This window comes from Chenopodium quinoa, unplaced genomic scaffold (assembly GCF_001683475.1).
Source record: "Chenopodium quinoa cultivar QQ74 unplaced genomic scaffold, ASM168347v1, whole genome shotgun sequence".
In the NCBI taxonomy this organism is placed as follows: domain Eukaryota; kingdom Viridiplantae; phylum Streptophyta; class Magnoliopsida; order Caryophyllales; family Amaranthaceae; genus Chenopodium; species Chenopodium quinoa.
The window spans coordinates 2944436-2965142 of NW_018743032.1; the positions used below are offsets into that span (position 1 = coordinate 2944436).

General features: G+C 39.3%; 1 protein-coding gene across 1 annotated transcript; it reads right to left on the reverse strand.

Annotated features, from left to right (window-relative positions):
- Positions 1 to 489: 489 nt before the first annotated feature.
- Positions 490 to 19497, reverse strand: LOC110730368 (zinc finger MYM-type protein 1-like). Its single transcript, XM_021910156.1, has 3 exons — positions 19468 to 19497; positions 1456 to 2622; positions 490 to 1347 (listed from the first exon to the last, which is right to left on the reverse strand). The coding sequence occupies exons 1-3, from the start codon at positions 19495 to 19497 to the stop codon at positions 490 to 492; spliced, it is 2055 nt and encodes a 684-aa protein (XP_021765848.1).
- Between the last annotated feature and the right edge of the window lie 1210 nt (positions 19498 to 20707).

A 20707-nucleotide genomic window follows, 5' to 3' on the forward strand; every position in this document is an offset into this window, starting at 1 on the left:
CAAAGAGGTGAACACACTCTCTCTCCTCTTATTTTTCCCACTAATTTTCCCCTTCCCTTTAATCACCACACGCACCCAGGGGCGGATCCAGGATTTGGGGTCAGGGGTAGCACAACGTATAATTAGTTCAAAATGAGTTAAGACATATTAATTAATACAAAATCACATTTAAAAAGTACATACTAATGTATGTTATTACATTACAGCACAAGTACTTTAAAAAAAATTACAAATGTTCACGACGAGTTTGCGTATTTTGGAATCGATTTGCAATTGCATCAAGACTTACATTCAAGAACAAATCTTTCTCCAAATAAGTAACCAAAGTGTCATTTAACAAACCATCTCCTATTCTATTTCGTAGCTTGCTTTTGATTTGAGTCATTCCCGAAAATGCCCTTTCAACAGTTGCAGTAGCCACGGGAAGAAGCTATACTAATTTCAAAAGCAAGTATACCTTTTGATGATTTCAATGCTTTTTCGTCTCAACTACTTTAATTTCATAGAAAGCTCATTGAGATTCTTTAGATTCCAAAACCTCTTATCATTTCGCATATCATCAATGAAATTTCCAAGCAAATGATCAAAGTGCATCAAATCACTACTTGAAATTTCATTAGGATAAAGCTCGGCAAGTCGAGTCAATTTTTCTATGTTAAATGACTCAAATCGATTAGAAGGATCGAAAGAAGACATAAAAATGAGTAACTCTATACTTTTCTCATCGAACCGATCTTCAATCTCTTGTAATTGTAAATCAATGACACTAAGAAAAACCTCAACTCGAAAGTGATGGAGATTGGTCACTCTTGGCATATTACCACGAAACATCCTTATACCTGGATGGACATATAAACCCTCCATGTTTGGAGTCACAATACCATGCTTCTCCATCAATGAAGTGACTTTGTTCAAGTGAGCATCCCATCCATTATCTCTTAACCTTTGTAAACTCCTCATAGTTACTCCAACCATATTCATGGCATTCACAATATCTTGATCACTACTTTGCAAGGCCAAATTCAACTCATTTGTGATCCCATAAATAGCTACCATCAAGTGTACCACAAAAACAAAATCAAAAGTCATCAACAAGTTTGTTATTGATTGTGCTTTATTTTGATTGCCCTTACCAAGAGTAGAATCTGCAATCCCATCAAGTGACTCAAGGATAGGACGATATAAATTAAGCATATTCAAAACTATTTTAAAGTGAGATCCCCATCGAGTGTCACCTGGTCTTTTCAAGGTAAGTTCCTGATTTAAACCGGTTCCTGTTTCAAGTTCACCTAATGACAAAGCCTCAACAACTTGCTGTTTTTGTTTTTCCCGAAGAAATTCTTTCCTCTTGGGTGAACCACCAATAAAATTCAATAGTAGAAGAGTAAATCATTGTTTTTTTTTTTTTGCAACAACAATAAGGGTTAATTGAAGTTGGTGAGCAAAACAATGAACACAATATGCTTGTTTAGATTCTTGAAGGATTAAAGATTTCAAACCATTAATTTTTCCTTGCATATTACTTGCACCGTCATATCCTTGACCACAAACATTAGAAAGACTTAAAGAATTCTCCATAAGCATTGATTCAATTGCATTTTTACGAGTAGCATAAGTAGTATCAGCAACATGCATTATGCTAAGAAAATGTTCTTTTACTTCTCCACTATCATCAACAACTAGTTGTTCTTTATCCACGATATCAGCAAATTCATCATCTAAGATAGCAAAGAAATCATTACGTATTTCTTCAATCATTGCTTTTGTTGTCTCTCTAGCATATGCATTGATAATTTGCTTTTGGATTGAAGGAGCAATCATTTGACAATTTTGAGGGGCATTTTCCAACACAACATTTTGAACATCAACTCTATCCATTGCATGAAATTTTAAAATTTCAAGAAAATTACCCCGATTATTTGAATGCACACTTTCATCATGGTCACGAGCAGGATGTCCTTGAAGTACAAGCCACCTCAAGCACTTCACAAAAGCTTCTAAACGAGTTCTGTATTGCCTTGTGAATTCCACAGTTTGCCTTAAGAAGTTGGATTGAATAGAACCTTTCTGATTTTGGAAGTCATTATAAGCAGCCACAACTTGTTTATGAATGTTGTTCTGACCACCTACATGCTTCCTATGTGCATCAGGTTTGCTCCATGTTCTGAGCCCCTCACTTACAAAAGCATCAGATTCACCAAACAAATAGCAAATAAAACAATATCCAGCATCCTTTTCAACACTATATTCAAGCCAAGGTTTGTGATCTTCAAACCACTTTAGGTTAAAACGACGTTTACTTTTCCCAAAGTGTCTAAAAGGAGAGTCAAAGGTTTCGGTTTGACAAGGTTGTCTTTGAATATATTCTCTTCTTACTAAATCCCTGTCATTCGGATGAAATTGACTCAACTTTCTCCTTTTTCCTGGATCTTGAGGAAGATTTGCAACATCAATTGCTGTGATTCTTACTTGCTCAGTTTTAGCATTTGTGCTAGGATTTGAGGTACCAGTAACTGTTTCTGTTTCATCTTCTTCAAATGGAGGAGAATTATTTGAGGGAGATGAATTTTGTTGGCTAGGACGATTATGAGGATGGTTATCAGGTGGCTGATTATTTTGTGGCTGAAATTTTTGTGAATTTTGATGAAACAAAGGGGGGTTTTCAGAATTTGGTGGGTTTTGATGATTGAAAGGATGATTATCAGGTGGTTCCCTTTGTGTTCTTTTTTGAAAAAAAACTGGAAATACTTCTTTCTTGTGATCTCTTCATTAAATTAGATTTCTGAAATCTGTAGCATTATTATGTTTTATTAGAACATATTTCATAATTGCAAGTTTAAATGAATTAAAAAAAAAAAACAGAACTTCAATTCAATTCATAAATTAGCAAAGTTAATTCATCAACATAATAAATTCAATTCATAAATCAGCAAGTTAAATTCATCAACATAGCAAATTTATTTATAAAAACAGCAACATTATACTTCATTACTTTAATTCAATTCATACTCAAATTTTAACCAACAAAACAACCTAATTTACTACATACTTATGCAATTAAACAAAAGAGAAAGGAAATAAGGGAACCTTGGAGCCTTGAGGAGTTGAGGCCGAGATTCCGACAACACTAAACACCCACTGGCCACTAAACACCGTCAGGTCGCCGCCGAGCAGAGCACCCTGGGCCCATTGCTGAGCATAGAACTAGAGAAGGGGAACGAACTTCGACAAAGCACCAGTCACCTGGTTGCTTGGTCGTTGGATCTGGAGCCTGGAGGAGTTGAGGAGGAAGGAGAAAAGGGAAAACGGCTGTTAGAAGAAAGAGAAAGTTGTTTTTAGGGTTTTAAGGTTGGGTTTTAACGAAGATAGAGAAAGGAAATGACCGTTGAATTTTATTTTCGTTTTTTTTTTAAATATTTTTTTTTTCAGGGGTAGCACGTGTTACCCCTTGTGACTCTATAGGTTCGCCACTGCACGCACCACCACACACACCACCACAAGCACGATTGCTGGCTGCCACCACCACCACCACAACCGGCCGCCGCCAGCACTCGCTGGCAGCAGCACAGCTGTGGGGAGGCGGCAGTGAATGGAATGGTGTCCTTCTAACAAGTGTATTATTCCGATAGAGGGTTCGAAATTAATAGAAAGCTAACTCTTCAGTGAGGTCAAGTGATCAGAATGCCTAGGTGGAGGCCGCTTCCGATCAGTAATATTAATGTGTAATTAATATTACGGCTTAATCTTGACTGAACCCTTTGGGTCGTACCCAAATCGAATAACCGATCCGAGACGGTGAATAAATCCGAAGGATTAGATGAGTCTTTAGAGTACTACGAGCAAGGATTAATTTCAAAAGATTAATTTCTGACAAACTTCACCCAAAATCAGACAAGTGTTTCTTGGTGGGATACCCAAAAGAAACCAAAGAGTATTACTTCTACAACAAATGCGAGAACAAAGTGTTTGTTTCTCGTGATGGTGTCTTTTTGGAGAAGGAACACTTTTCCAAAATGACAAGTGGGGGGAAAATCGAACCTGATGAAGTTCGAGAGGACGAGCAACAAAGTCAACCTGACAAAACTGACAATCAAAGTGCTTTAGAAGAAGTTGTTGACATTGGTCAGAGTTAAACCGATAATGTGCATAGTCGAACCGACAATGCAAATGCTCAACCTATTACCCTGCGTAGGTCATAACGACCAAGATCTCAACTAGACGGATACCTCAGTGTTGTCTTAACTAAAGATCAAGACATCCTAGTTATGGATGGAGGTGAGCCAGCAACATACAAACAAGCTATGACGAGCCCCGACTCTGCAAAATGGAAAGAGGCCATGAAATCCGAGATGGACTCCATGTTTGAAAATTAAGTCTGGGACTTAGTTGGCTTGCCCGAAGGTTACACACCTATCGGTTGCAAATGGATTTTCAAGTTGAAAACCGACAAATATGGAAATGTATCTACATACAAAGCTAGACTTGTGGAAAAAGGTTACAGGAAGATTCACGGCGTTGATTATGATGAAAGCTTTTCACCAGTCGCCATGCTTAAGTCCGTCCAGATTATCCTAGCAATTGCCGCATATTATGATTATGAAATATGGAAAATGGATGTCAAAACCGCCTTCCTTAATGAGATTTTGGAAGAAACTGTGTACATGACACATCCCGAAGGTTTTGGCGATTCAAGCAATGCTGGGAAGGTATGCAAGCTTCAGAAGTCAGTTTATGGACTAAAGCAGTCAAGCAGAAGTTGGAATCTGCGATTCGATGAAGCCATTAGTAAGTTTGGTTTTATCAAGAATACAGATGAGTCTTATGTTTACAAGAAGGTCAGTGGGAGTGACATCGCATTCCTCGTCTTATATGTCGATGACATATTACTCATTGGAAACAACATTGAACAGTTAGAGTCCGTAAAGGGCTGGCTTAGTAAATGCTTTTCAATGAAGGACTTGGGAGAGGCACAGTACATGTTGGAAATCAAGATCTATAGGGGTGGATCTAAAAGGATGCCTACCCATGTCACATGGAATAACTCTCAGCAAGAAGAAGTGTCCGCAGACACCTGATGAGCGAGAAAGGATGAATCAGATTCCATATGCTTCGCTTATTGGATCGATCATGTATGCCATGATATGCAATATGTCGGATGAATCGTATGCCTTGAGTGCTACGAGCTGATACCAATTAGACCCAGGAGAGGCGCGTTGGACTGCGGCCAAGAACATCCTAAAGTACCTGAAAAGGAACAAGGATAAATTTCTGGTCTATGATGGTAGCAATGATTTGGTTGTTGAAGAGTATATCGACGCGAGATTTTAGACTGATAAAGACGACTCCAAGACAAAGTCAGGGTACATATTCTGCCTAAATGGAGGAGCGTTTAGTTGGAAGAGTGCTAAGCAAAGCACCACTGTTGATTCTACAACTAAAGCCGAATACTTGGCAGCTTCGGAAGCAGTGAAGGAGGCAGTTTGGATTCGTAAGTTCATCGGTGAACTTGATGTTGTACCCTCCATTAAGGGTCTGATAGACCTCTATTGTGAAAATAATGGAGTTATCGCTCAGGCCAGGGAGCCAAGGGAACATCAGAAAGTCAAACATGTCAAGAGGCGATTTCACATGATAAGGGAATGGTAGTCCCGAGGGTGAAATTAGAATTTGTAAGATTGGAACGGACGGCAATGTAGCCAATCCACAGACTAAACCTTTGCCTTAAGTGAAGCACAACAAGCACGTTGAGGCAATGGGAATTAGGCACGTTGGAGATTGGCTTTGATTTCCTTGTTATGATTTTTTAATTAAATTTGAAGTTTTAATGTAAAACACTATGTTGAACCATTCGGTTTTGGAGCAATTAAAATTTGTGCAAAATTATTATTACTCCATTTCTATTTAATTGTGGTTTAGAATTAAATAATGAGTTCATTCGATTTCTGAGAATATTCAAAACAGGGTAACAAGACCATGTCTTGGATAGAGAAACACATATTAAGTGAACATTGAATATTTCAATCGAAAATTATCCCTAATCAAGGTCATTTAAATGATGGACGATTAATGACCACTTGAGATTAGTGTGTAGTATGATTTATAGCACCGTTTCTTGTGCTACGAGGACATGATTGTCATAAATCATTTGCACGGGTATTGGTTTAGAACTATACCGGTTGACCTATGAGAATAATTTAAGAGATTTAAAATTGTCATAATTATATTTCTCATTATAGCTATCGGAACCTTTTTCCTCGACCATGAGTATTGTAAGTTCTCTTGTTAGAGTACTAGTCCATTTTGATGTCGTCAAACGTCTGCCGTAAATGGGGATTATAACGGTAACACTCGGGCGACTAGGTCCTCTTAGTAAGGGAAGCTAACAATACAAGACTGGGAATGTCCCCCCTATTAACAATAGGGAACATGTCTTTGTTGTTTACAAGGCCTCTTGAAGAGCGAGACAGTGAAAATGCATGGCCGTGCTCAGATGGATTTTAGAAATCATTTGCTTATTGACAGTCGAACTCGAAAATCGAGAAACACTTCTAGACGTAATAAGGATGACGAAGAATATTACCTCATAGTTCATGAAGAGACATTAAGTGACATAGGAAATAGGCTATACACTAATTGCACACTTGTTCGGAAGGACAAGTGGAAGATTGAAAGGAATGGTGTCCTTCCAACAAGTGTATTATTTCGATAGAGGGTTCAGAATTATTAGAAAGTTAATTCTTCAGTGAGGTCAAGTGATCGGAATGCCTAGGTGGAGGTCGCTTCCGATCAGTAATATTAATGTGTAATTAATATTACAACTTAATCTTGACTGAACCCTTCGTGTCGCACCCCAACCGAATAACCGATCCGAGACGACGAATCAATCTGAACGATTAGATGAGTAATTAGAGTATTACAAACAAAGACGTCGGATATCGAGCTTAGAGCGTCGAAACCGAGCGTCACAAGTCAAGTCGAATTTAGAATTTGACGAGACGTAGAATCAAGCAAACGACAAGTTCGAGCTAAGCCGTAGCATCGCATTGGCCTATCCATGAAAGTGGTAGGCTAGGCGAGACCACAAACCGCACGCATGCTTGCGTGCCAAGCATCGCCTAGCACTCGCACATTGCACAGCACGAGCATCGCAAGCTGCGTGCCATGCGTGTGTGTGCTGTGGCTATGCGTGCATGGTTGTGTGTGCTTGCTAGCACAGCAGCACCAGCCACTCGCAGCAGCAACTGGGCCACGTTAGCACACGCAACACAGCAGTAGTAGCAGCCCGTAATGCATGCGTGGCTTGCTTGCTGCGGGCATGTGATGTGCGAGCTGGCAGCTAGCCCAGCCTTGGTGCTAGGTGCCAGCTGGGAAGCCTTGGCAGCCAAGGTGGGCAACCAGCCAGCTGTGCAAGGGAGGCTAGCTCATGGTTAGTGGAGGGGACCGATTTTAGGGGTTTTCTTGGGGAGCAAGTGTGGTATGGTCCCCTTTTCCTTCTTCCCCTAAATTGTCCTCACCTAACCTTGCTCACCATTTGCCACTTGGCGCTTGTTAATTCATTTTGCATTTTAACTTGTTTTTAGATTAAAATAAATTGAGATAAAATGCAATTCTCCCACATTGATGGGGAATGGGAAATCAAGGCTCCCCTTCCCTATAAAAACCCAAGTTTTGGGTTTGGGAAAAAGCACTTGAGTTGAACTCAATAAGGCATCTCATCATTAGTGAGAAAACCTTTAAGTTTGTAATACTCTAGTTTTTCTTTGGCCTAGTCCCGAATAACCTTCGGGGTAGAGACCGCTCGGGTTGGGTCGAGGGTGCGAGCCGTCGGAGGCTTACGCACTTGCGAGGCTAGAGCTTTCAAGTAAGAGCTTGTAAGCGAGCGAAGCACGCGTCAAGGGTAAGAATGTATTTTCTCTTTCTCTCTCTTTGTTGTTTAATTATGTGATTGCATGTTTAGTTACCTTAATTAGTGTGCGGGTCTTGGGACGGTTTCATTCCGCGTAGTATTGGACGCTACAAAAAACCAACAGGCAGCAGTCGTCCTCCCCATCTCTTGTGCGTGTGCGGTTTCAAGGGAAAAAAATTTTCTTGTTTAAATTCAAGCTAGCTTTGATTAATTATTGATTTTGGGTGTTGTGTGATGAAATTATGATGTTTTTAATGATGTTTAATAATGTTTTGGGGTTTTCTGATGTGTCTTGTGGGAGAGTTACAACTCCTAGATTGGATCTACTAGCGCATGTACTTACAACAAATGGAAGCTCCGGTTGTTCGGAGTTTAGCCTCCGACGATCAAGTTAGTACCAGACGGAGTGAAGTAAATGCGGAAAGTAACGTAGCTTTTCTCGGATCCTGAGATCTAGGTAATTTCACTGTTATTAGAACAGGTGAATAGTGTTTGAAAATGACTAATTTGATTGTAATAAAGATTGTGTCCCCCAATGGTAGTAAATATCCCTATTTATAAGGCATGGGGGAACGTGCCCTTCCTTAGGTCACTTTAACCTAGGAGTTTAGGGCGCGCCGTTTTACGGCGCATCGAGATTAGGGCCTTAAAAGGCCGCCAACCTTTCAATGATGAGGGATTCCACGTGTCGTTCCTTGGTTGGTCCCTTCGATACAACTCCTAGGTTGACACGTGTCACTTCCCCAGGCCATTATTCGACGTATTCAGAGTATTTTTACCCTAAACATCTGTCCCTTATAGGGGTGTAGGGAATTTTTAACTCATTTTTTAGCCCTACTATGGTTCATGCTTTTAGGCGTGACGGCGTTCCAAGGAAAAGAAGCTAGAGAAAAAGAGTCGTCAACAAGTTTTAGGAACTTGTAAATCGCTCACGGGTGTGAAGGTGACACCCCATTCTCAATCACAGAGATTGCTAACTCCATAGTGGTCCGGAACCATGACTGGATGTTCGAGATGATGGTATGTACGCAACCTAAAAGAGATTGAACCCGCACTAAATAGGCCTCTACTAAGTTCTTATGATATTCATGTGCGCTTTTCGATCAACATACATACAACAAATTAATCCTAAACCTGTTTAACCTAGATTGGTTGATTATTAATGCACAATCAAATCTATTATTGGTGATCACTTGAATTAAAATCATATTAAGCCTAAATCAAATTTTTAATTATCTTATTAGGCGTGATTTCAAGTACAAATTCCCTTTAAACCTGCAAGAAAGGGCGTGATCAAGAAATAACAATAAATCATGAATAATCAAGTGACATATGATGAATGCAACAATCATCATCATAAGAATATCATCAAAACATTGTTAGTAGTAAGATCCTAGGCACGATACTAAATGGATTAATAACAAATCTTAGCATGTCACTAATAACAAAATCAAAGCATTATCCTAAACATGATACTTGAAATCATAAAAAACAACCTAAGCATGATATTAGAAATTATAATAACATTGTAAACATGATTTCTACTTCAAAATCAAAGAACAATAATAAGGGTGATTGAATTACTCGCTTTGATGCCTCAGCCTTCTTTCTATTAAAATAATACACACGTTAGTAAATTTCAAGAAAGTTAAATCAATAAATCAAATATGAATATAAATATAGATTTGGGACCAAACCCTAAGGGTGAGCACGGATCGGATATCCGATATGAAACTTGGTTTCGGTTCGGATATCCGTATACTAAAATACCTATATTTCATATCCGTATCCGACCGAAAATTTTCGGATATCTGATATCCAGATATCCGAAAAATTCGGATCGGATACCTCGGATATCCATTATTAAGCTTTTTTAAAAAATATTCATTTAAGGCAAATTAATATACTGATTTAATGGCCAAATTTTTTTTGTTAAGGCAAATTGATATACTGTGTATATTAAAGTTGAGCCAAAAGCAAATTAAGCAACTCCAAAAAATAAAATATTAATTCATTGCAACAACTAAGGAGAAGAACAAATAGACTAGAAAATTTTAAAATCAAACAATTAAATTCACCAATTACAAATAAAAAAAAAATTAAACTAATTGACATTGAGAAGAAGCAGAGAAGAGAAGTTGTCGGACTGCTGCCCGCTGGTGGATGCGACGATGGTGTGTTGTGGGTTGAAGCTAGGCAAACGCGCAAATGGGTTATGGCTGGAGGGAAGTCGTGGTGTTGCGGGTGTTCGTTGTTTTATATTATCGTGGATGTTGATGGCGGTGGCTGGAGAGAAGCCATGATGTTGCGGTTGTTGTTGCAGATCGTTGTCGTGGGCCGTTGTGGTGGTTGCAGTCGTGAGGAGGGAAGTCGGACAAGTTGTTCGTGGTTGCAGATGTTGATGGTGGTGATGAATTAAGTGAAATCAATGTAGATAATTTTTTACCAAAAAAAAAAAAAGATCTGATAGGACTATAGGAGAGAGAAGATAAAGAGAAGAGAGAGAAAAGAGAAAAGAGAGAGAGGCGGTGGAGGGTTTGGGAAATTGGAGGGTTTTGATTTAGGGTTTACTGGTTAGGTATTTGGGCCTTTGGGTGTATTTGAGCCTCTAAGGTATTTAGGGTTTCCTGATTTAAGTATGTTTTTGGATATCGGATCGGATATCCGATATCTGATTTTTTACGGATATCGGATATCTGAAATTCAATATTTTGATATTCGATATCCGATCCGATATCCATTTTTTTCGAATTGGATATCCTATCCAAAATTTTCGGATCGAATACGGATTAGATTTTTGGATTTTCGGATTTTCAGATAGTTTTGCTCTGTCCTATCAAACTCTCAGAACTATTAACCTTTCACGCCGAGGTCGAAGGCAATATTGAGGATGGCTTGGAATATTCGAATCTCGTGAATGAGGTATTGTGACTAATTTGGGAGAATATCAAGGATGTGTTTAAGCTAAGCCTAAGAACATAGGAATTAAAGAATTCTTGGTTATGATGATGGGATTTTCAAGGCTAATTATCGATGATTGTTGATGGTTGTTGATGATCTGAAACGGGGAAAACGACCTCTATAGAGAAAAAAGAGAGTGTGGATGATCAGAAAAGATCAGAATTTGGAACGGAATAGAACTTCTCTTAACGCGTCGCGCTAGGTACTTACGCGCCGTGTTAGGTGATAACGCGCCGCGCTGGTGCTGACACGTTGCGTTGGGACTGTCGTAGTGCGTTAGTCCTGGCGTTGTGCGCTGGTTGTAAAGGATAATCTATTTTATTTGAAGTTTAGTTTCTGATGGGTTTTCTATGCAAATTATATCTGAACGTCTTTTAATTTAAATAGAACAAGGATTATTAAAAGGAGAAGTTTTATTCAATCTCAAACTCTTTGATCTTTATCTTTTCGGAAAGGATAAACTACAATCTTCTAGAAACTTGTAAAAGAGTCCTAATTGATTTAGGATTAGGAATAAGATATTTGGACCCTCATATGATCATTGGGTCATAGGGAAGGTGGACCTAGGCTTGGTTTGGGTTCGTTTTAGTATTTTGGCCATAACTTATTCGTTTTAAGTTAGATCTGGGCTTATAATATATCATTGAAAGACTCTTCTCAAGCCCCATCCAACTAAAAAATAATTGGATTGAGAATATGAACCAAAATAATCTAGTTTGGATGTTTTTATGAGTTGGACACAAAATGAATGATTTTGAGGACACGAAATGAATTATTTTTGGTTTAAAGGCACGACATAAATGATTTTGGATTAAAATTTTTTAGGAAAGGTTAAGAATATGGTCAAGGCTTAAGGAAACTTCACGAGACTCTTCAACTCTTTACCGAAATCGTTAATAAAAAACGTGAAAGGTACTGATCACTGGGTTTGGTTTTTGGGGAGACACAATCAGGTGTCTACAGAAACCCCCACTTTGACTGAGTTTGGAGAAACGTAAGTTTCAAAAACAAAAGTCAAAGTAAATCGATAAGGACGGAGAATAATTTAGAACGTTCTGCAATCCTAAATCATCCTTTTAAACGCCGACACTTGCAGAAAGCATTAGTTCTAAAAATAAAGGAGTAAGGGGAAAGGAAACGCGTATCTGGGTTTGCCGAGCACACGTCTCTAGGTGACATCAAATCAAAGTTTGTTTTGTTTGAAAACTTCCACATTCTTAGGGAGCGCTGTCAGAGATCACTACGCTTCGAGCCATCTTCTCAAGTTGGATGACAACCTCCTCAGTCTCACAGAGCGTTGTCTATGTCCACTTGTCTCTAAACAAAAGAGATTTGAAAGAAATTCCACTCGTCTCTAAATAAGAGAGCTTTGAAAGTGATTGTCCACGCGTCTCTGAACAAAAGAGCTTTGAAAAAGTGAGAGTGCTCGATTGGCTGTGAATAGAAGCTTTAAAGGATTGTTTTGGACCGGTGAAAGTGTTCGATTGATTGCGAACAGGAGCTTCAAAGAATCAGTGACGGATGGGGAAATTGTTCGATTGGCTGCGAATAGGAGCTTCAATGAATTGTTGTATCTTGTAAAATCAAATATTGCAAAAGGACTTTGCTTGTGGTTTTCTTGAGGTTGACCCAAGGCTTGGTGTACTTGACTTATTTTGGTTGGTTGGCTTGAGTTTGACTCAAGGCTTGGTGTTACTCGACTCATTGTGTGACTCAATGTACTCAACTTGACTCGATGTGTTTTGACACGTCATGACTCGTGTGTATAGACTCATATGTAGAGTGTAGACTCAACTCGATGTGGTGACACGACATGACTCAATGTTCATGACTTGTATGTGCATTGTGCTCGTGTAACTCGAAAATACAGAAAAGCAAAAAATTTCTGTCATTTTTGTGGAGGGTTCTCACAGTATCCTGTAATTTTTCAATTCGTTGAGCCTTACGGTGGTTCATGTTTATAAGCATGGCAGCGTTTCAAGGAAAAGAAGCTAGAGATAAAAGAGTCGCCAACAAGTTTTAGGAACTTGTAAATCGTTTACGGGTGTGAAGGTTACACCCCATTCACAATCAAAGAGATTGTTAACTCCATAATGGTCATGATACTAAACGGATTAATAACAACTCCTAGCATGTTACTAATAATGGAATCAAAGAGTTATCCTAAACATGATACTAGAAATCATAATTAAACATCCTAAACATGATACTACGAAATTAAAATAACATCCTAAATATGATTTCTACTCCAAAATAGAAGAATAATTGAATTACTCACTTTAATGCCTTAACCTTCTTACTACTAAAAATAATACACACGTTAGTGAACTTCAAGAAAGTTAAAATCAACAAAGTAAATAAATCAAATATGAATTGAAATATAGATTTGGGACCAAACACTCAGAGCTATTAACCTTTCATGCTGAGGTCGAAGGCAACGTCGAGGATGGCTTGGAGTACTCGAATCTCATGAATGAGGTATTGTGACTGATTTGGGAGAATATCAAGGATGTGTTTAGGCTAAGGCTAAGAACATGGGAGTAAAAGATTATTCTGGGTGTTATGATGATGGGATTTTCAAGGCTAATTCTCGAAGATTGTTGATGATTTGCAAACAGGGAAAACGACCTCTATTTATAGGGAAAAAAAAGAGTCTGGACAATGATTCTGTTGTCATGTGATGATTTCTAAAGATAAAAAAGCCGTACAGAGTTTGATTTCTAATAGAATTAGATTAACGAAATTCATTCGGACGCCTTCTAATTTGAACCGTAAGGCTCAAGCGGCTTTGGCTTTGGCATAAAACTTTCAGAACCACTTGCCTGAAAGGCAACAAAGAGTGGTCAGCCACTCACTGGTGCTACTAGTTCCGCAGCAAAAGGCGGCATCCTAGGCCGCCTGCAATCTTAAGAAGCCAGGTTGACCCCTTTCCTCAAGGTACAGTCGGCGCTACTCAACTTCCTTGGCCCATGCGGGTCAAGTCTTAACAACTATTTGAAGACTCACCAGGCTCAATCGACTACCGACAATCTATTGGAGCCGAATATGTCTCCTTCTCACAAAATCTTCATTCTGGTGCAGATCTCTCCCTTGAATGGCCAGACGTTCAGCAGTTCTCTAAGAAGATGCTGAAGTCAGTTTCCAAGTCTGAGAATCAGGCTATTCCTAGGGTGCATGCAGCCAACTTCGACCGGATCAGTGCCTTATTGGCTGAGGTGACTTAGAATTATTTTAACTTTCAAGTTTCTTTTGTTGAGAGCCAGCTGAACCCTTGGTTTGTCGTTTATCTTGTGTAGGCCATGCTGAGAGTAGACAACTCAAAGTGTCGTTTGCACGCAAGTTAGAGGAGGTAAGCGATGCCAATACTCGGGCAAGGCAAGCGATTGATTTTTCCCAATATCAAGTTAAGGAAAATGAATTAATAACTAAAGAGACTTATTATTCTCAAGCGGCCACCAACATCTAACTGCGAGCGGACCTGGAGGCGGCTTAGAATAAAATCACTGAGCTTGAGGCGGAGATCAAGATGGCCAACTCAGACCTCATGACTCTCAAAGAAGCCGACACTGAGAACACCTAATTAAGGGCCAGAGTCGAGGCTTACAAGAAGCAGCTTGCCCAGGCGGACATCTACAAGAGGGAGGCAATTCAGGCTGAACAGATCCGGCTCATTGAGGATAATGAGGCCAACTGCGCCAAACGCATGCGTCATGCATGGAGCCTGTCCTTCCATGATGTCTACTATGAGTACTTTTGTTTGCAATATGATTACGCAACCATTGCACTCAATGCCGAGCAGTTGGGTGAGCAAGCGTTGCCGCAGTTTGAGGAGTGGACCAACTAAGGCGATGATTAGGTGGCTGCCGACCAGGAGGAAGAGGTCGAGGAGGTCAATGGAGCTGAGGGGCAAGTCAACTTAGCTGTGCAACTGGTTGATAATGCGGATGACTCAGAGCAGCCTCAGCTCATCCAAGATTAAGCTTTGATTATGTTATTTCGACTAAAGTGTCGTTTGCTTTTCCGGCCTGTGTGCCGAGTATCCATGTACTATTTCAACAATATTTCTGCCGGTTGCACAACCGGTTTTAACAATTTTCTTTTATTGCCGACCGTGAGGTCGGTTAATATTTTAATATTTGTGAATAAGCCGACCGTGTAGTCGGTTTTGCTTCAATTTTGCGAGTTTTTGAATTTTTAGTATATGCATGAATTTAACTAAGTCCTTAGTTTCTTTATTCAATTCATGCGGTCACTGTTGTACTTGTTGCCTTTGCCTTTGGACAGCAGTCTGGTTGGTTTAAAAAAGGGATTGATTAACTTAGGGATTTTTGATACTTTTAAGAGTATGACTAATTCCTTGGTCAATTAATCACTACCGTGATTGCCCCAAACCAAGAGGACAATCATTCATCAAGCAATCGGTATCAAAAAGTCGATGAGGTTTTGGCATTCAGACGACTATTGACCATTCCTATGCCATTGGATTGGCGGTTCGCTTTTTGCCGTCTGAATTACATAACCAAGCCCTTGCTAAGCCTTTGACTAAGTCTTAAAAACCACGACCTTAAAGAAGGCCAGACGGATAGAGAACTAGCTATTCTAGACGGCTATCGGCCATTTTAGTCACATTGGATAGATGGCTTGACCGTTTGTGTCGTTAGCTTCAAAATTTTTCATTTTGACATTCTCATTGAGAATATTAGACGGTCTGAGTTATAAATTTGCGTAGTTTATTATAACTTAGGTAAATCCAACTTTAGACTCAACTTTGACCAAATTTGGCTATAAAAATTTCACGGTTAAGAGCCGTCTGATTTCCCATAGAGCAGGCGGCTTCCGTTACTGTTTGTCTCACACGTTGGCAATCAGCATGAGTGTGAGACTTAACCGATTTGGTTGGATTTTAGCTATCTTAATAATTGTGACTTAACTAATTTGATTTAATTTAAGTTTTAGGTAACCAAGCGGTAGAAGGCCGTTCTTGTTACAATAAGGGAAGACGGCCTCCTTTGGCCATTTCGGTTTAAAAATGGCAATTAAAAACGTTTGTGGATTGTTCCATTTAGGGCAGTCGGCTTAGCCATTTGCGGAGCGAGTTTATAGAGAAATGTGCCACCTAAATGGGAGATGCTCTCTTTGAGCGAAGTCACCCGAATGGATGTCGTCGAATGTGTCTTGCCAAATTAGAGTGGACAATTGGATCAGATTTATCGCCAGTACAAAGTACAGATGGTGCTTTGCCCATTCTGAGGGAGACGTATCTAACAATGTAATAAAATAAAGACAAAATTCAAACAAAAAGCAATTCTCATTACTTAAGCTTTTCATTTACAAAATTTACAAGGCTTAGAAGTAATACTTTTTCAAGTTATCTACATTCTAAGTTCTGGCTCGCTGCCTACGGTCTGGAGTTTCCAATCGGTAGGTGCCGCCTCTGACTTTTTCATAGATCCGGTAGGGGCCTTCCCAATTTGGTGTCAGTTTGCCTTGTTCATTGGCCCTTTCGGTTGCCTCCATTTTTCGTACAACAAAATTCCCCACTTTCAAGGGTCGTTTGTCAGTCTCAGGCGGTAAAAATTTCATGGCGTAAGGCGGCATTGCCTTGGCGTTTTGGTAGAAGGTCCAATGCTAGCCGCATGGCTTCCCAATTAGTCCCTTCATCATAAAACATGACTTGAAGAGTCGTGTAGACACTTGAAAATATCTCCCAAAAACTAAACCTGATGATGAACAACCTTTCGCTGCCATTATTTGTCATGTCGAGTATTTAAAACCCAGTTCAGTCAAACATATTGAGCCAACAAATCTGTCAAACCATTTATTCAAACTCAGTCCAAGTCATATCCTAGCCCAAACCCTTTTAATTCATTTCGTGTTATTTATTAATTAAGCTCGATTAATAAATAATAAAAACCCTAAGCCTAAATTTAATTCGGAATAGCTGAAACGACGCACAATATATCACGTACTTAATTATTAAGCAAGGAATAAATGAATCTGGATTGTTTTCAAGAAAACATGTGCACCATGTCACGACAGACACACCGCGTCACGGTATTCCGTGCCGTGTCACGGTATTCTGTGCCGTAACGCGGCACACATATCGTGACGCAACATTTTTCTAGGGTTTCTTCGCGGCGCCTTTTCATTTCTAGGGTTCCGTACCTCACCTTTCTTATTTTCTCTATAAATACGAACCTGATTTCTCCAATTTCGAGGGGACCAACAATCATTATCTTCTTTCTTTACCCTAAACACTAGCCACCCTATTCTCTCATAATACTTCTTTTAAGCACTCCAAGGAGTCCATACGTGACCCAAACTTCTATACTTAAACTAAGGCGTGAAAGGTAGAATAAACTGAGGGTTTTGACCAAATCAACTCTACTTTTTATTTAATTTAATTATTTCAATTTGATTTATATTTTTATTGAAGTTACTAACAATTTATTCATGATGTACCAATTCAAGGAAGCACGGAAAGTGAGTAATTAATTACTTAATTACTCTTATTTTTATTCTTTATTGCTAGTATCATGACTAGGGTTATTATTATGATTTGATTTGACTAACGATATTATGGTTAAATTGCTTCCAATGTTGATGTTTGTTCTATTCTTTATTGTTGATCACTATATTTCATGTTTAAAGGGAATATGTAATTGAATATAACGCCTAATAAGATAATTTGGACGACCGGTTTAGGTTCCGTTTTAATCTTTTGTTTAATCGAAGTGATCACGATATTTTAGAATTATTTGTTGCATTAACATTCAACCAATTTAGCTTAATAATAGTTTGGAGCAAATTGAATCTTTGATTGCATGCCTTTGAGATTGCTGGAACTACTTTTCACAATAAGAATCGAGTAGAGGCTAATACGGGCGAATGTGACTCCATGACTCACTTTGTACCATCATCCCTGATCCTCCTTTCGTGGTTCTGAACCATATGGAGTTAGTAATCTTATGGATTATGAATGGGGTGTAACCTGCACGGGTCAATCGTTGTCCCTTATCGTGGTTGCCTTAAATGATCTGTGAACGGTTTACAAGTTCCTTAAAAACTTGTTGGCGACTCCCTACTTTCCTTGTCCCTAATCGTTGTACCTAATCGTATATGTCTATTCCCACTTCCTATGATCCCAAGCATATTCACAACATTGTTACGTAGGCGTGCTTCGAATGACGCCTACAATTTGGCGACTCCATTAGGGAGGATTCTTGGTTATTTATCTATTTGAGTGATCTGTATTTAATTGAGATGAGTGGATGAGACTTGAAAGATTCTTGAATCGTATTCCTGTGATTAAATAGGCATTTTTGCATAAGCATTGACGTTTAATGCGTTTTTAGATTCGTCCCGTAGGAAAATTTCGAATGACTTGATTGCGAACGAAAAAACAGGGGCACGGGATTAATTTCTAGACTTACCGCACCACGGAAATCATGCCGTGTCACGGTACAGAATATCGTCACGCGGCATTCGGTACTGTGACACGGTAAGTTCTGTCGTGTCGCGGCAATCCAAATTTTTTTCTAGTGGCTCTATAATTTTCTCGTTATTAGCTTCCTTCGATTTTTCTGAAAAAATGTGTGTGTTCTACATACGTCTTAGCCTCCGGGGATTTAAGCTCTATCAACCCAAAAACTCTCATGGCAATAAGGGTTCATCCGAGTTATTAAATCCACCCAAACCATGGAGTCGAGTTCGATTTAATCACGACCTTGCGGAGCCACCCGTTGGCATACACCCTCAAGGGAGGCTGCCTTGCTAACGCGTCCAAACTCTTAACCATGGTACCCTTTTGACACCAAATAAACCTGATCATAGTGGAACATGTAACTTGACCATAGGTTACGAACTCTTCTTTGCATCATTGTGCCTACGTGCCCTATGTGTGTATATTTGATCATTTCGATCCTAACCTTAATGATCTTTCTTTGTCTATAGTGGTTTATGACCGTATTCACTTAGTAATTAGCGCAAACTCTAAAATTGACAAAAAACTGAAAAAAACGCACAAAAACAACCTGGAACTGAAAATCGTGCCGCGGCAGAAATATCGCGTCACGGTAAGCAGTGCCGTGTCACGGCAACTTGTACCGCACCACGGTAGAGTTTATCGTGCCGCGACAGTTGTACCGTGTCACAGTGCCCAGGTTTAAGTCTAGTCAGTCCCTGTTTTAGTCTTCCGTGCTAATTTTGGTCCACACGTCAGTCGTTTCGACACTCTTTACACGTCTAGCCATGCGATCATACCACGAGTCTTATAACATCACCTAATCACTCACGAGTCAAGTATAGTCCACACACTTTTTTTATTTTTACTCGAGTTGTGCACCATGTCATTTATGATCGTGCACTAGGTTCATGCATGTGTCTCCTTTTTCCGTCATAAAAAAAGAGTGGGGTTTTTCTTACCTGTTTTCAAATGTCTATTTTTCCCTCTTTCGTCCCTATTTTGAACAAGTGAGTCAAACCATTAAGTGAATTTGGTTTATATCACAGTACTTGGTCAAGAAGCAGGGGTAGATTGGTACGATTTGAGTCGCTGCCACAACAACCTCTTATACCTAAAAGGCGTTCAAGGAAACCACCATAAGCGTCTCCACAAAGCTCATCTCCATCTTTAGTTTATTTTCAACTCATGGACACTAAGGAAGATATTGAGGGAATCCACAAGTCCATTGAGGCTCTTATTGCTATGATGCAAAAGCTCACTACCCAAGTCAATACCATAGAGCAGACCAAGGTCACAATTGCTGCAATTAATAAGATCAAGGAGCTAGTGAGCAAGATTTCTAAAGAGTTCACCTACAAAGAAAAACCTTCCATTCCTTTAGATGTGAAGGATAAGCTGCCTGAAAAGTTCTCCACTTCTGACATACCCAAGTTCAAACCTTTGACAATCCAATATTCAACTTGAAGGCCTTTTCTACTACCATGTTTCTCAAGGGATTGGATGTAACACTCTTTCCTATGGTGTTCCCTCTCTCCTTAGAACATGCCGACCAACAATGGTTTTATTCTCTATATGCCAAGCACACTGCAACTTGGCAAGATGTCACCATAAGTTTCATGAATCGTTACAAGTGTAATATTCAAGCCAGAACTTCTGAACATGAACTCTGCATTCTCAAAGAGAAAAAGAATGAAGGCTTCACTACTTACCTGAACAGGTGGAGGGAAACAGCTGCACTCTTGGTAGATCCCCCCAAAGAAAGACAGATGGTTTGCCTCTTCATCCAGAACCTAACTTACAAGTATAAGCAACATTTTAGGTTCTTGCCTTTGAACACTTTCGAAGCTGTATATAATATTGGCATCAATATCAAGGATGAGCTAATAAAAACTGCGGGTAGTAACAATAATAACACTTGGAAAAATAAGAAGAACGACCTTCCTTCTTCTTCGTCTTCTAAGCCCGAAATTACTACCAACAATATTAGCTAAAGAAAAGGAGAACTTACAATCCTTTAGGAATGACATATGACATCGCCTTTGATCATATTTACGGTCAAGGTTTGATTACACCAATTGGGCCAATTCTAGAGCCAAAACCTGAACAAAGGAGTGCCAGGTGGGACCCTAATGCTCACTGTAAATACCATCAAGGAAGGGGTCATTCCACCGAGCAGTGTTGGAACTTAAAAGACGTTATATAAGATCTAGTGGATGCCAACAAACTTCTTGTCCCTCCAGGCGGCAAGAAGTGATAAGTAGCAATGAAGACAAGGCGCACGGTGAGCTCTTTATCCAAGATTTCATGATGTATTTTCTTCCCTTTCCCCAATTCAAGTCTAGCATAGAATTTCATTTCTGTAATTTGATCATTCA

Coding starts and splice junctions, on each gene's coding strand:
- LOC110730368 (XM_021910156.1), bottom strand. CDS start 19,497: ATGGAGATGAGCTTTGTGGAGACGCTTATG. Junction 2,623..19,467: donor GCTTTGTGGAGACGCTTATG/GTGGTTTCCTTG, acceptor CAAAAATTTCAG/CCACAAAATAATCAGCCACC. Junction 1,348..1,455: donor AATCTAAACAAGCATATTGT/GTTCATTGTTTT, acceptor GGTTCACCCAAG/AGGAAAGAATTTCTTCGGGA.